The sequence below is a fragment of the Neophocaena asiaeorientalis genome, unplaced genomic scaffold (assembly GCF_003031525.2).
Source record: "Neophocaena asiaeorientalis asiaeorientalis breed wild unplaced genomic scaffold, Neophocaena_asiaeorientalis_V1.1 scaffold449, whole genome shotgun sequence".
Classification (NCBI taxonomy): domain Eukaryota; kingdom Metazoa; phylum Chordata; class Mammalia; order Artiodactyla; family Phocoenidae; genus Neophocaena; species Neophocaena asiaeorientalis.
The window spans coordinates 3389260-3403002 of record NW_020175027.1 but is presented as its reverse complement, the minus strand read 5'-3'; the positions used below and the strand labels follow the sequence as shown (position 1 = coordinate 3403002).

At 56.7% G+C, this 13743-nt stretch overlaps 1 protein-coding gene across 2 annotated transcripts in view; it reads left to right on the top strand.

The window, feature by feature from the left end:
- Positions 1-4116: 4116 nt before the first annotated feature.
- The window catches only part of PAX5 (paired box 5), a 189211-nt gene continuing 179584 nt past the window's right edge, over positions 4117-13743 (top strand). Inside the window, exon 1 of one of the 2 annotated variants that reach the window (XM_024763043.1) lies at positions 4117-4239. In XM_024763043.1, coding sequence (XP_024618811.1) covers positions 4194-4239 — 46 coding nt within the window. In that variant the 5' untranslated portion in view covers positions 4117-4193. Of the gene's footprint in view, positions 4240-10568; positions 11708-13743 lie in introns of those variants that run through there. The other variant, XM_024763044.1, reaches the window with a different exon arrangement.

Genomic DNA, 13743 nt, shown 5'->3' with positions numbered 1-13743 from the left:
CGTCAGCCCCTTTTCACCGCGGGCGCCGCTTGAAAACCTGCGGCGGCGGCGGCTGGCCTGCGTTGTGCGCGTTTTGCGCTCTGCTCCCCGGGAGTTGCCAGTGGAGAGGTGCCCCCATCCACACGGGCGCCGCCCCCCGGCAAGCCCCAAGCTTAGGCCGTGAGGAACCTACTCGCCGGGACTCGGCGTCCACCCTCAATCCTGACACCATCCAGACCCAGCAAACGCAGCGGGGTGGGGCTGGGCTTTAGCGGCGCCTCCAGAGGAAGGTGCGGTGCCACGTGTGCGCTGCGCGGACCCCAAATCCTGCGAGTCCAGCTGCGGCCTCAGCCGCTCCCAGAACTGGGCCCCCAGCTTTAGGGCGGGGCCTCTTCCTAGCTACTTGCCTGGACGTCGGTTCCCACCCGCCCTCAGAGCAGGCTCCATCCCAGAGCCACAGGGCCGGAGTCGTTCCCCGCTGCCTCTCCCAGGGCTCGCACAGAGGGAGGCCCAGCGGCGGACCACGGTGGTCCAATCTTTGCTGGATTCCGGGCTGGGGGTCTCGGGTGGCGCCGGGCCGAAATCGAGCTGCAGTCTTGGCTCCACAAACCCTGGAGTCTTCGGGTGTTTCTTGGCTGAATAGCAGAGCCCGACCTAGGCGCCTCGCCTCCCGACGTCGGCCTCCCCAATCCTGGACTGCAGCGTCTTAGCTGGAGAGAAGCTCGCAGCGTGCCTAGGCCAACCCCTTCTGCGACTCTTTTCTTTTCCTGTCACTCTCTGTTCTCGGTTTCTGCTTTCTCCCTCTCACAGAAGGCCAGAGCGCGCAGGGGCCTTGGAGGAGCCTCCTCACCAGCCCTTTTCCTGGGTCTTCAGTCTGCCTTTCCTCACAGTCTTTTCTCTCTCTCTCCATATTTCTTTCTCTATAGATTCTCCCCGCACTTCCTCGCCTTTTTAGCCAGTATGTCTCTCTGCCTCTCTGAATTTGTCTCTCTTTTTCTCCCCGGTGTAGCATTAAACAAATCCACGTGTATCGAGGTTGGAGAAGTTCCGGCAAAGTGGACAGGAAAAAAAAAAAAAGCCTTATTCTGTCCTTGGGACATTTCCGGTCACTACACTTCGTCTTCCCCTTGAAGTGGTGCCAGCGCTGGTTCAGCCACGCAGGCCGCTGCTATCAAGGCGCCGGCTCGCTGGCTCTCGCTCTTTAGCTGTGTATGCGTATGTTCGAGGGTGGATTTGTATGTCGATGGTTGCAAACTAGGGCAAGTTCTCCAAACCGAAAGCTGAGCAGAGTTGGGTTTCTAGGATTCTAGGGCTGCGGCCAAGTGAGATGGGGGATTTTTCGGGGGTTCCAATGCCGATCTGCGCCTAAGACTCTATGCGTCCATAGCCCCTTGCCCAGTATCTCTAAGGTCGCAGCATCAATTCCGGGTCCCCCGAAGAGGTTCGCCAGCTTCTCTGCATCAGGGAGCAGCCCCTCGGTCCAACGCTGCGGGAGTCCAGGAGGTCCGAAGCATGCTGGCCAGGCGCAAGGGGAGGTCAACCCACAGCGGGCAGGGTGGGCAAGGGGATGACGGTTGGGCCTGGATACCCCGCGAGGGGGGGGGGGCTCTGTGAATTCTGGGCACTGGCACCACACGACCGGCGGGGTTATGAGTAAGGGCGGGCGCCCCCTCGGGAACACGTTATTTGTTTCGCGTTGGTCTGGAGCGCCCACAGTACGACTCGGTCGCGCGGGGGTCAGGTATTTCCGAGCACCGCGAGTCCACGGGTCCTGGTGCTTGGCCTAATCCTCTGCCCTTCCTGGGTGCGGACAAGAATGAAGAAGTGGCCGGTGTCCCTCCCTAATCCAAAAGCCTCACAAAGCCAAACACACACGCAAAACTCACCAAAGCATCCCACAAACACAAAAACTAAAGCCAACACACGAAAACATAAACCAAAACCCCCATCAAACGCACTGCTCATAAAAACAAAATCAAAATCGAAGAAAACAAAACCCATACAAACACAAAATTCACCTAACTCAAAACACACAAACGACACCCACTAGCACAAAATCAAAACACAACAAAACACCACGTAGAAAGAACAGCCTTCCAAACGACACACAAAAAGCCTACAAGGACAAAGTACAACACGCACACAAAATCAAAACAGAAGACAGAAAAGACCAAGACTCACAGAGCAAAACCCGCTAAAATGAAATCCACGAACAACCAACACGCAAAACACCCGAAACAAAACACTCACATGGATAATGAAAAGAAAACAAACAAAAACAAAACAAATCCTCTAAATAGAAAAAACAAAGCAAAACAAAACCCCCAAACAACTCCCGTCCCCAGCCCGGGATGAAATGTCAATTCCGGGAGGGCTTTTTGATCTCTAGGCGCGGACAGGCCGCTCCTCCTCGGCGCAGCCTCCCCGCGCGGGCTAGGCGGGAGGGCGGGAAGCAAGGGCTAGGGCCCGGTTGCGGAGGAAGAGTCGAGTGCTTGGAGATGGCCAAAAATCAAGTCGCCGGGGCAGGGACCCGGACGCGTAGGCTGCAGGAAGAGGCGGCGCAGTGGGACTGCGCAGACTACTTGTGGGGGGGTGGGGGAGGGAGCCGCCGGGGAATCCACAGCCAAGTTTCCGATTGTGGCGAAATCGGCTCAGTGGATAAGCGATGTCCGGTTCCCGAGCCCCCCGCCCCCTTTTCTCGAGCTCTGGGCTCTTCCCCCAAGGTTGCGGCCCATCCTCGTGACCACCCCCTCCAAAAAACAAACAACACTCTCGCTGAGGACGATTCACTTTTCGAAACTGCCATTGTCCGGCGGGCCAAGAGTCCTCCTGCGGATCTCTCCCCCCCGCCCTGGAGAACCTTGCCCCTGCGACCACCCCGCAGCGGGCCCCCACGGGCTTCCAGTGGACAAGCCCAGCAGCTGGACTCGGGACTTGGGAGGAGAAAGGGGAGGGAAGTCTTGAGCCTGGGCCGAAGAGAGCGGGCTGGACATGCCAAACTTCTGCGCGGTCTCTCTGATTGCCCCTCTGAAGTCAAGTCTTGGGGCTCGGGGACGCCGCAACGTCTCGGGGCTGGAGGGCAAGGGGATTCCACTTATGGGCCGGGGTAAGGTGTCCGGGACTCATGTCAACCTCCAGGACCTCCTGAGAAGGTTCTGCTCAGCCCGGGTGTTCCAAAGCGGAGGCCGGGATTTTATCTCCAGCATTTCACAGCTTAACCTCTGTGCTCGGGGCCAGGATGGCCCCGTGTGTGGAAAGGCTCTGGGGCCAGGAATGGTACCTGGGCGCTCTAGGGTTCTGGCACTGCCCTGGAGTCAGGGACACAGCAATAGTAATAATAGAGCTGCAAACTGCGGTGGGGTGGAGTGGCTGAGAGCTCTGGAGGGCGGACGCCGCCCTAGGGGTGAATCTGAGGAAGCTGGAACGCCCCCCTCTATGCCTGGCAACACGGCTTGCCTCTACACTCCTTTCCACTGCACCTGCTTGGCAGAGTGGTTAATTTCTTAAAAAACAAAAACGCGGCCTGCATCCTCTTACGTGGCGGGGTTTGCACCTAAAGGGGTCACCGGCCTCGCGCACAGAGCAGAGGGCCGCGACACCCAGACTCAGGGATTTGTAAAAGGTGCGGTCGCGACGCCAGGGGTCCCGGCTCGCCTGCGGTCGGCTCCTTGCCGTTAGAACGCAGGCTAGAGCTCGGCTCCATCTGAAGCCGTCCGTCCCTCCCCCGCAACCCCCTATAAAAGTTCAGGGCGGCGCGGCGTCAGCATTGCTGCTCTCCCGGCCTCCCGCACTGCTGCCGGCCCGGCCCGGCCCGCCCCGTCTGGCCAGCTGAGCAGGCCGGGCCGCAGAGCGCGGACACCCTTTCCCAGTTCGGGGCCTGCAGTGCGGGGAGGCACGATGGGGGCGCGGCGTGTCTGGGGACATCTTGTGATGTTGGCGAGAACAGGACATGATCTCACATGGCGAGAAGCTCTTTAGTTCCTTAATCATTTCACGGTGCCTTCGGACGCTTTTTTTCCACCTAAAACGTTTAGTTTCAGCTCAGTGATCAGCTACCCCAGCTCGGCGGGGGAGCGGAAGGCTTGAATTATTCCGACCTGCGAGCGGCCCCTGAGACCCCAAAAAAAAAAAAAAATCAAAAAAAAAAAAAAAAAAACACCAAAAAGTGGAAACTTTTTTTCCCTGTCCATTACATCAAGTTCTGAAAAATCAAAATGGATTTAGAGAAAAATTACCCGACTCCTCGGACCGGCAGGACAGGTAGGACCGCGGTACGGGCTCTAGGCGTGCTAACTCAGAGACCCAGCCGGGCACTGGCCCTCAAACACTTCGACCCTGGGGGAGGGGGCGCGTCTCATTTTCGCAGGGATTGACTGCGCGACTGTCTGTGGCACGTTTCTTTTCTCCGATCTGTTCACACACTTCTGCATCAGTCCAAGTGTTTGCGAGTTTGCGTGTGTTTTTCTCTATTTCTGAATGTTTATGTGGATGTTTATCTGGGAGTCTGAAAGTTTGTTTGGGTCTGTGTGTTTACATAGGGGCTCAGGGTGTGCATGAGTGACAATAAGCTTGTGATTATTATATATATATATAATCAAAAATTTTGAGTGTGTGTTGAAGAATCTATGTGCCTGTGTGTATGTAGCTTTATATTCATGAGTCTGTTAGTATGTGTTTATGAGTTGCTGTTCCTGGGTACTGTTATTTTGAGTATCCAAAATGTGTGTCTATGAGTGGCGTATACATAATTTGGATGAGTGTTTAAGTGTACATCTGCTCCTTTAAGGGATTGTGTTTCCCCGTCACATCCCAAGTGATTCTGGAAGTGGGAATAAGATGGTTACACCGACCCCTCCGTTTTTGGATGTCAACAGCTGTTCACTGTGCACATGCCAATGTACACAAAAGTGCCTGCCTCTAGGCACAAAGATGGGTCTGGGACCTGTGGGGATCTGTTGTACTAAGTCTGCCATCAGTCAGGCTCAGGTTCCATTCTGTTGAGAGAACAGGAGTGCAGGTGTGCAGACCTCCGTTGTGTGGTATACACTGCTTCCCTCTGTGGGTACTGTTGAGCCTACCATTTGTACAAAAAGGTCTCACGTTGCAGACACAACCTTGGCAGGTAAGAGGAGGTAGCCTGCCTACAGTCTAGTTGTGACATTTCTAGGGACCCCCAGCCTGCCTTAGCTCTTACTTAGACAAGCCTCTGTCACTGGTGTGTGTGAGTGTGCATGCGCGTGTGTGCTCAGGTTTTATCTTGTGGGTGCCTGGAGGAGAGCACAAGTAGGTGGACATGTGTGCCTAACTGGGGCATCCAGCTCCGAACCTATATGCACAGAGGCCTCCCTGGCACAGAGCCTGGTGTTCCTCCCACAGGCCCAGGCAGTGGGTGGCAGGGTGTGTTTATGTCTGAGAGGAGGTGGAAGGCAGCAGGAAGCTTCTGTCTGCCCTGAGGTAAAAGCCAGTTATGGGCACCTCTTTTACTCATTAGGTCAAATGTGCTAAACCCCCATCCAAACACACTTCTGGCCCTGACAGAACTCCCCTTCCCCTATCCATATGGTTCTGTGAGCACCCACCTGCACCCCAGCCCTAAATACAGGTCAAAAAGCAGAGAGAGAGGTGGGGGGTGAACTTGTATCTGAAACCCAGGACAACTCCCTAGGCATATATGTGTTTCCAAAATCATTACTGAAGAGAAGTGAGGGCAGAAATCTAAGAGGCAGGGAATTGAAGAGGATTCCCCAGGGTAAAGGCACAGGAAAGGGAACCTGGAATCCCCTTCTGCTCCATCCCTACTCTCCCCACTACTCCGCAGTGGGTCCCTTAGTAGGTGAGACTCCATAGGTGTCTGCACTGGGGACTAGGGTGTGTGTGTGTGGTGTGTGTGTCGGGAATGGGTCAGAGGCCTGTGAGGGTCCACTAGAGGGTCTGCATGGCTGGCCCGGCTGCCTCTCCAGACAAGCTGTCTACGAAGACTGTAATTCATGGCGGTCGATGGGCTCTTTGATTAGTTCAATCGCCTGAATAATCGTTTAATCAATAAAGCATTTCATTCCTCTGCGAGACAGGCCTGGGTGGGGCTGAGGACCCCTAGGCTGGCCAGAGTTTAAAAATCTGGAGAGCCATGCCCCCTCTTCACCGACTGGTTGGGTGAGGGCCCTGCCTGGGAAAGTGCAGTATCTCAGGCAATACTCTACTTCCGCCTGTCTGCACCAGCCTGGGCCGGGAAAGAAAAGAGAGCTGAGAAACTGGCCAGGATGGGGGCGTCCAGGTCTGGTTTTGGGGTTTTTGCTCAGGCCTCTCCCCTCTCCCAACTTCAGGACCTTGTATGGGTCGCTCGATGGCCCTTTCCCTCCTTTAGAACTGTATTCCATTCCTTCGTTCGACCTCAGTTTCCTCATCTGTATAATGGGGAAGGCATATATGCCATTCTAGCTGTAAGCCCAAGGTCGGTGAGGTTCTACCTGAGCAAGAAGCCACTTAAGGGTATTCTTGTCTAGCCTCTTCCTTGTGGTACCAAAAAAGGAAAAACTGAGGTCCAGAGAGGGGCAGGGACTTATTTGAGATCATACAGAAGGAAGTATGGAGGGCGTAGGACTGAAAGGTAATTTTTCTGCCCTTAAACCTCTCATTCTTGCTGGAAAAGGTGATAGAGCTCCACGCACCCCCCTCCCCCCACAGCCTACCTTGGAGGAAAATGACAATTAGGCAAATTAGCTGAGGTGAGGGTTAAGGAGTCCCAAGGCCAGGGAGACCAGGATAGGCTGAACACTGCCTGCGTGCTGGCATCCATTCCCCTAGCTCTGGAATGAGCCTGGTGGAATAATACCCTCTACCATGGATCTTCATCTTTAAGAATCTTGGGAGGTCTCATCTCAGGGATTCTTTTCAGACACATGGGGAAGCTGAGCCCTAGGAGAAGCAGGACACGCCTTTCGGAGAAGTAAGCATAGTCCCAGAGTCCCTGGCCTTTGAGGTGCGCTGGTAATGATAACAAACCCTGACAAAGGCACTTTGCACAGTTCTTGAAAAATCTGGTTAAATTTTCCCCTTTTTTCTCCCACTTCGACCATTCCTACAAACAGACTTGGGCCAGGCAGAGCAGACCACTGATCCAGACGCAGGAATCATGCAGGAATTGGCTCTGACCCGACTAGCTTGTGTAACTAAGGGTCAGTGGCTTTCTCTCTGTGATGCTTTTAAAATGAGGGTGAGAGAGGACCCACCAAGTTAGGACAGCACCGCTAGGGCCTCTCTGGCTTTCTCGAACTGAGCAACCAATCTGAGCCCTGTAGGCCTCGCTTTATCCAAAGCACCAGAAGGAAGATGAGCTGGACTTGGGCTTCGGGAGTCGATTTCAGGCCCAGGGAGCACTGTAGCAGCCCCAACCCCCAGACGCCGCTGGGCGCAGGAGAGGCTGGCCCAGGGGGAGGGAGGGGGAGGCGGGGAGGGTGTGTGTTCTGAGTAAAGCCAAGTTTGTGTATGGAGACCTAGGTGGAGGTGGGCATTCCTCTGAAAGTGGCTTCTCAAACTTATTCTCAATGGGCTTTCTTTCAATAACAAAACTTTCAAAGGCAATTCCATTTACACAAGTTAAATTTCTTTCCGGGGGGGTTTCCTTACCCCGTCTCCTGCCTCCGCCGCTTAAGACAAGGCCCGGCCCAAAGTCACGCAGAGGAGGAAAGAAAGCACGCGACTGTTGGGCACAGCGATACCCTACCGCATTCAGCACAGCGTGGAGACCAACCCCCGATAGCCTCTCTCTCCTGGACGCAGACTCGTGGGCTGGTGAGCTTTTGGAGGCAGGACTGAGGCGCGGTGCCCAGCTTGGTCAAGGAATTGCTGTGTTATCCCGGATAGTCAAGTAACTTCTCTGGGTCACCATTTGCTGGCCTATAAGGCTGGGTTAGGTGGCCAGGATATCTGATGGCACCTCTTGGAGTTAGAAGTTCCGGGAGGCCGGCACGCTCAGGCAGCTGTGAATAATCCCATATCCAAAAGGAAACACCCTCTGCCACAATGTGAGAAAGGGGGCTGCTCTCGCCGCCCAGGTTAGGCTGCCCAACACCGTCCTGAAGGCGAAAGTCTTCTGTGTGAAATGGGAAGCCGACCTATTCCAGTTCAAGTAATTAATATATGTGGCTCCATTCAACCCTGGCAGCGCTTTGGGGGGATTTGGTCCAAGCCGCACTGGTATCGGAAGGAAAATCGGTGTGTATGGACATATCCTGGCTGGGTTTCCCCTCCACCCCCCCAAAAAAAACCCCACCCCATCATCCCAAGAGTGGCTCTGGAGAAACCCTTCTGAGAAAGAGATTTCCAGTTCACAGCGTTTCCTCTACTCGGGACTTGCTATGTGACCTTGGACAGGTAGCCTCCTGTCTTGGCCTCAGGTTTCATATCTGTAAAATGGAGAAGGCCTAACCTCAGGGCCCTTTTAGCTCTAAGACTTTAGAATCTGAGTTTCTAGGCCTGAACTAGAGCGGGGCTGGAGGTGGAGGTGTCACTGGCTGCGACCCTCTGAGCGTCCCCATACTCCCGCCTCTCCGGTGGGAACACAGAGCCGCCACGTCGAATTCTTAGTCCACTTTTGATCCATCGAGCGCCACCGGCTAGAATGAACGCAGGAACCCCAACCATCCTGGTCCCTCTGCGACGTTGCGATCCTCCTGGTCCAAGGCGAGGGGAGTATGGTCGAAGATCAGGACAGGCGGGGTTCCAGACAAAGGAGAGATAACACCCACTGCCACCCCACCCCTGTGCATACGCAGCCTCCTGGGCCCGCAGAGGACTTCCTGGGTCTGTTTTCCGCAGCTGTGCCCTGGAGGGGGTGGGGACGGTGTCACCGCCGGAAACTTATCTACCATTCAGGGGCAGCTGGATCTGGGGCAGGAACAGAAGACGGGTCCGAGGGCTGATCCCATGTAGGAGTGTGAGAAATTGGACAGAGGTAGAGAGAAGGGAGACTGAAGTAGAAAACAACCTGGGAGTCCTCCCAGGATCAACCCGTGCTCTGTCCTCCTTACAAGCCCAGAGCAGGCATCTCAGAGCCCTTGCTTTGGTGGATTTATGTTTAATATTAGAAGATCATCACTTATGAATTCGAAACGGTGGGTCTTGGACAACTCCCGTGAGCTGCTGGGACAGGGGAATCTTCAGTTACTATTCCAGGGCGGGGCTCAGGTGCACATAGGCGCTCACAGAACTATTGCCTCCTGGGTGTAGAATGGCTGTCGTCCAGTTCCTTTGATTGTGGTCCCAGAGCCTGACACGCCTGAGAAACTGAGTCTCTTTGGCCAAAGACCCTGCCCTTCTGGACCAAAAGAGTCCTGCTAGACAGCCACTCATTTTGTCTTAAAAGCGACAAGAACTTACCCAGGAGAGGAAAAGTTGGGTTTTCTCGACGACAGAGCTGCAGTACAGTAGCACCCTTAGTGCAGCTCTGCGTGGCCCTTGCAGATTGAATGCGCCCTCCTGCTTCAGGGACTCTCATTAGCACTGGCCGGGACTGGATTCATTCAGTTCCCAAGAGGCCTTGCTCCGGATGCAGAATTACCCCTGCATACAGAAGCCTTCAGCTGCGCATATCACTAGCCCCCAAAGTGTCTGACAGCTCCTGGTCTGAGGCTGGAAAGAGGGGCTCACAGCTCAGTGCTTGGGCAACCTGGTGCAAAGCCTCAGATAGACCTCTCTCCCAGGAGCACCATGGTTACTAACTTTAAAGGACTATGAGATTTTCCCCTTCTATGTCTCTGCCTACGGTTAGCTCAGAATTGGGGGCCCTTGAGTTAGAGCAGGGGAGGACGGTGGACAAGGAGGCGGCAGCGTCAGCTTAGTTGGCGCTTGATAAAACTATGAAATATTTCCGCTGGAAGGAGCCTTCATTAAAAACTAGGTAAGCCAACTCTGCCCATTTTACAGATGAGGAAACTGAGGTCAGAACGGAGCAGATGTGCACACACTAGGTTTCCATCGCGAGTCTGATGTTGCTTAGATTTGAAAGCCTGATCTCTATCGAGCTCCTTGTTTTCCTCCAAAATCCATTGTGTGTGTGTGTGTGTGTGTGTGTGTGTGTGTGTGTGTGTGCGCGCGCGCGCGCGCGTTTTCTGGAGACTGTTTCCCCACCCTCACTCCCCACCCCCCATCCCCGCCTCGGCTGCCCTTAATCCCTCAGGGCATCCCTGGGTCCCAATGCCGCGGAGAGGAGGCCAGGCTCTTGCTGGACCTGCAGCTCGACTCTCCAGGCACTGTGTTGATCCCCTTCCCCCTCCCCCAGTCCTCGCTCCACTAGGCCTTCGCCCCGCGCGTTTGTCAATGAACGTGGCGCCGCCGCCTGGGCCCCGCCTCCCATTCTCTCCCATTGCCCAGGTATCGGCTAATCAGGCGGAGCCCGCCGGTTGCTCAGCCAATAGGGCGGTGTCTCGGGTCAGAGCCGGCTGCCACTGCTCTGACTGGCTTGATGAAGCGTGATTGGCAGGTTAGCCCCCGCCCCGCCCCCGCCCCCGCCCGGAGGGAGGCTGAGCCCCGGGCGGCGCTGTCCACACGCAGCGGGTCCTGAAAGCGGCTCCGGGGCGGCGCGGTGGCGCACTGTGCGCGCCGAACAGGCGGAGGGCTAGCGCCGGCGGCGGCGGCTGCGGCTGCGGTGGTAACGCTGGGAGTCAAAGCAGATAGAGGCTGCATCTCTGCACCGGCAGTCCCGGCGGCCTTGGTCTAGGGGACCTTTCGCTCTCTTCTGTGTCCCTCGCTCTACGCCTGGGGCAGGCGCGGCGGCCGTCCCGGAAGAGGCAACTGAAAGACAGTAGAACCAGACCCCCGAGAGAAGGCAGCGGAAGCTCGAAGAGTTGGTGGGTGCGAGACAAATACTCAGGCGAGGAGGAGATCGTCGCTGTTGTCCCCATTCCTGGTCCCGGCGATGAAGGAGCAGCGGGGCCCGCGGGAACTTTGAAGGCAGTGGGTCCCAGGGTGTGAGGGCTGCGGGCTCCCGGGGACTCCAGAGTCTTGGCTCCAACCTCAGTGGCGTAAGCGTCTCAGAACCCGCCAGGACCCCAGCGCCGCCAGAGAGGAAGTTCTTTGCAACTTCGTCCGAGACGTCGGAGAGCCGGGTGGTGAGAAGCTGCAGCGGCAAGTCCGAGCCCCAGAGACTCAAAGAAGCAGAAAGGGAAAGGATCCGGTGGAGACCGAGGGATCGAGGAGAGACTCCAGAGGCAGCGAGGCCGCGGAACCAGCCTGGCAGCCCGCGGGCCTCGCTGCCCCCCGAGTGAATCCAAGGGCTGTGTGTCCCACAGGCCTCCTTAGAGCCGCTCCTACAGGAGGCGGGGGGGGCTCCAGGCCGTCCCGGAGGCGGGCCCCTAAACTATGCCCCCGAAGCTGCGGGCGCCTTGGCCGCAGCTACCCCGGGCCGGGTGCGGAGCCGACGCCTGAGCCAGCCCAGGAGGGAAGCCACCAGGAGTTGGGCGCACCGCTCCCAGCCGGACTGTACTAGCGCCGTTTCCCGCCTCAAGGCGCAGCTCTCGGCGATCTCCGGCAGAGCGGCTCTGAGAGAGGAACAGAAGCTCCAGCAGTGCTTTCTGAGCCCAGCTCGCACAGTTCCCGGCCTGGCAGCGCGGCTCCGTAGCCTCGCTGGGCAGCCCCTTGGCGCCGGGAGGCGGCAGCGTGGGCCGGCCTGCAGTCTGGAGCGCCCCGATGGAAATACACTGTAAGCACGACCCGTTTGCATCCATGCATAGTAAGTAGGCGGCGAGCTCGCTTCTCTCACTCTCCCGCCGGGACGGGGTTGGGGGTGCCGGACCGCGGGCAGGTACTAAGGACAGGAGGACCCAGGACTTTTGTGGCCGCGCAGTCAAGTTTGCAAAGTGCAGGGCTTCCAGGCAGGGGATGTGGAGCAAAACGCCTGGTCGACCCGGCCGGAGCACCTGGCACCGGGAATCCCGCCTCCAGCAACCGGTAGTGTAGGCAGCGAGCTGCAGTCTTTCCGGGGCTCCGGCAGCAACATCTCAGCGTGCCGGGAGATTCCTGACTCGGACCCGGAGAGGGCTTTGGGCCGGGCCAGTTGGAGGGTACGAAGTTGCAGGGAGAGGTCAGTCTGAGTCTTAGACTGCGCCCCACACCCCGATCCCGATGGCGCCTTTTTTAGCGGTGGGGCTGATCAAAACTGGGGCTTGGAGGGAAAGTGGGGCCCCAAAAGTGCCTGTGTCCTTGTATGTGTGGAGGAAGAGGTTGAGAGCTAAGCGAGGACACCAGGTTCAGAGCTCCAAAGGCATCCTGGAGTTGAGGAGTGGGATTTGAAAAATCAACGAAGTAGCCGTCCCTGAGCTGAGCTTCTGCTTAGAAGCCTCCAGTTCATACAGAGACCCTTAAAGACACAATCAAGTCCTCTTCAGGACACTTGCCTCATGATGGCTTCTCCCCTTAAAAAAAAAAAAAAAAAAAATCAAGAAGAAGAAGCCAATTAGTCACCACACAGGCACCCTCGCCTTCTGAAAGACATCACGTGTGTAGGAGACGGGAAGGGTCATTTTGGGCGCAGGCGAGACTGGCCGGCTGCCTGACCCGTCGGGATCTGCCAGTTCACCCATTAGCACACCCTCCTGTGAGATGAGCGCACCTCTCACGGTGAGTTAACGCCGGATTAGATTCGGAGATTTCGAGGAAATTCCAAGTGGAACGAATCGTATTTTCCTTCTGAGCGCTGCACAGCTGGGCTGGAGCAAGGCGCCAGGCTTCGGCGGCATCCAGCCGGGTGCCCAGCTCGGGCCCCCACGGGCCTCCGGTCAGGGAATTGCTTCTGCGCTGGGAGCCCTCCCCAAGGCTTCAGACAGCCCAGGATCCTGCTTACTTAGCCTTGGATCCCCTATTTAACAAAGGCAGCAGAGACCCGGCTGGAGAGAAGGCGAGCTTCCCGGGCGAATGTGTCCGTTTCTGCCCGGGAGGGCCGAATGGCCTGGTAGGCTGGGAAATGCTGATCTAGGCTGCGGGGCCAGCTGCGGGCAAGTCAGTTTCTCTTTGTGTCAGTTTCCCGAGTCCGAGATCATCCACCAAAGCAGCGGAGAGATTTGTGGAGAGAAGCCGATTTCTCGGATTCCAGCCCAAACGATTCCTCACCGTTTGGGGCCTATGCCAAAACGGTTTCCAGTCCGTGGTGACCCCAGCGCCCCCAGCAGCCGTCTCCTGTGCAGACTTAGCCCGGCTCAGGGGAGGCTCTGTTCTCTCAGAGTGAGCCAGAGAGCAAAGGAGTTGGGGTCAGTACTCAGAGGTGACCAAGCCCTTAGCTTAGTCAAGGAGCGATTTGAGGACAAAATGAGGAGGGCTGCCCTTGCGCTTCTATCCTCGCCTGCAGGGATCCGCTCACTGCCTTCTTCTGCACAGAGCCTGGCGGCCCAGAGGTTGTGCCCCAGCCCTTGGGGAAATCACATCAGAACTGGTGGTCCCATGACTGTGCATGAGGGTGAAGAAGGCAGCTCCTTCCAGGTGCAGGTTAGCCAACCGCTAACGCCTGTCTCTGTCCCTCCTTGTCCCAGCTGTCATCTGCCCCCTCCTTGAGAAGTGCTCCCTCCTTCCGTTTTCAATTTCCCCTGCAGCATGGCGGGGGCTTGGCCCCAGCCTGCCTAGCTTCCAGAGCTGCCTTCTCTGGAAGTGCCCTTGGTTCTGACGCCCAAAGCTATTTGCTTGCACAATGTAGGCCCCAATTTGTTGGAGATTGAGTGGAGGGGTGCACAGTAGATCCTGAGAAGTTGCCTGGTTAGTAGGGGCTCAGACCATGTC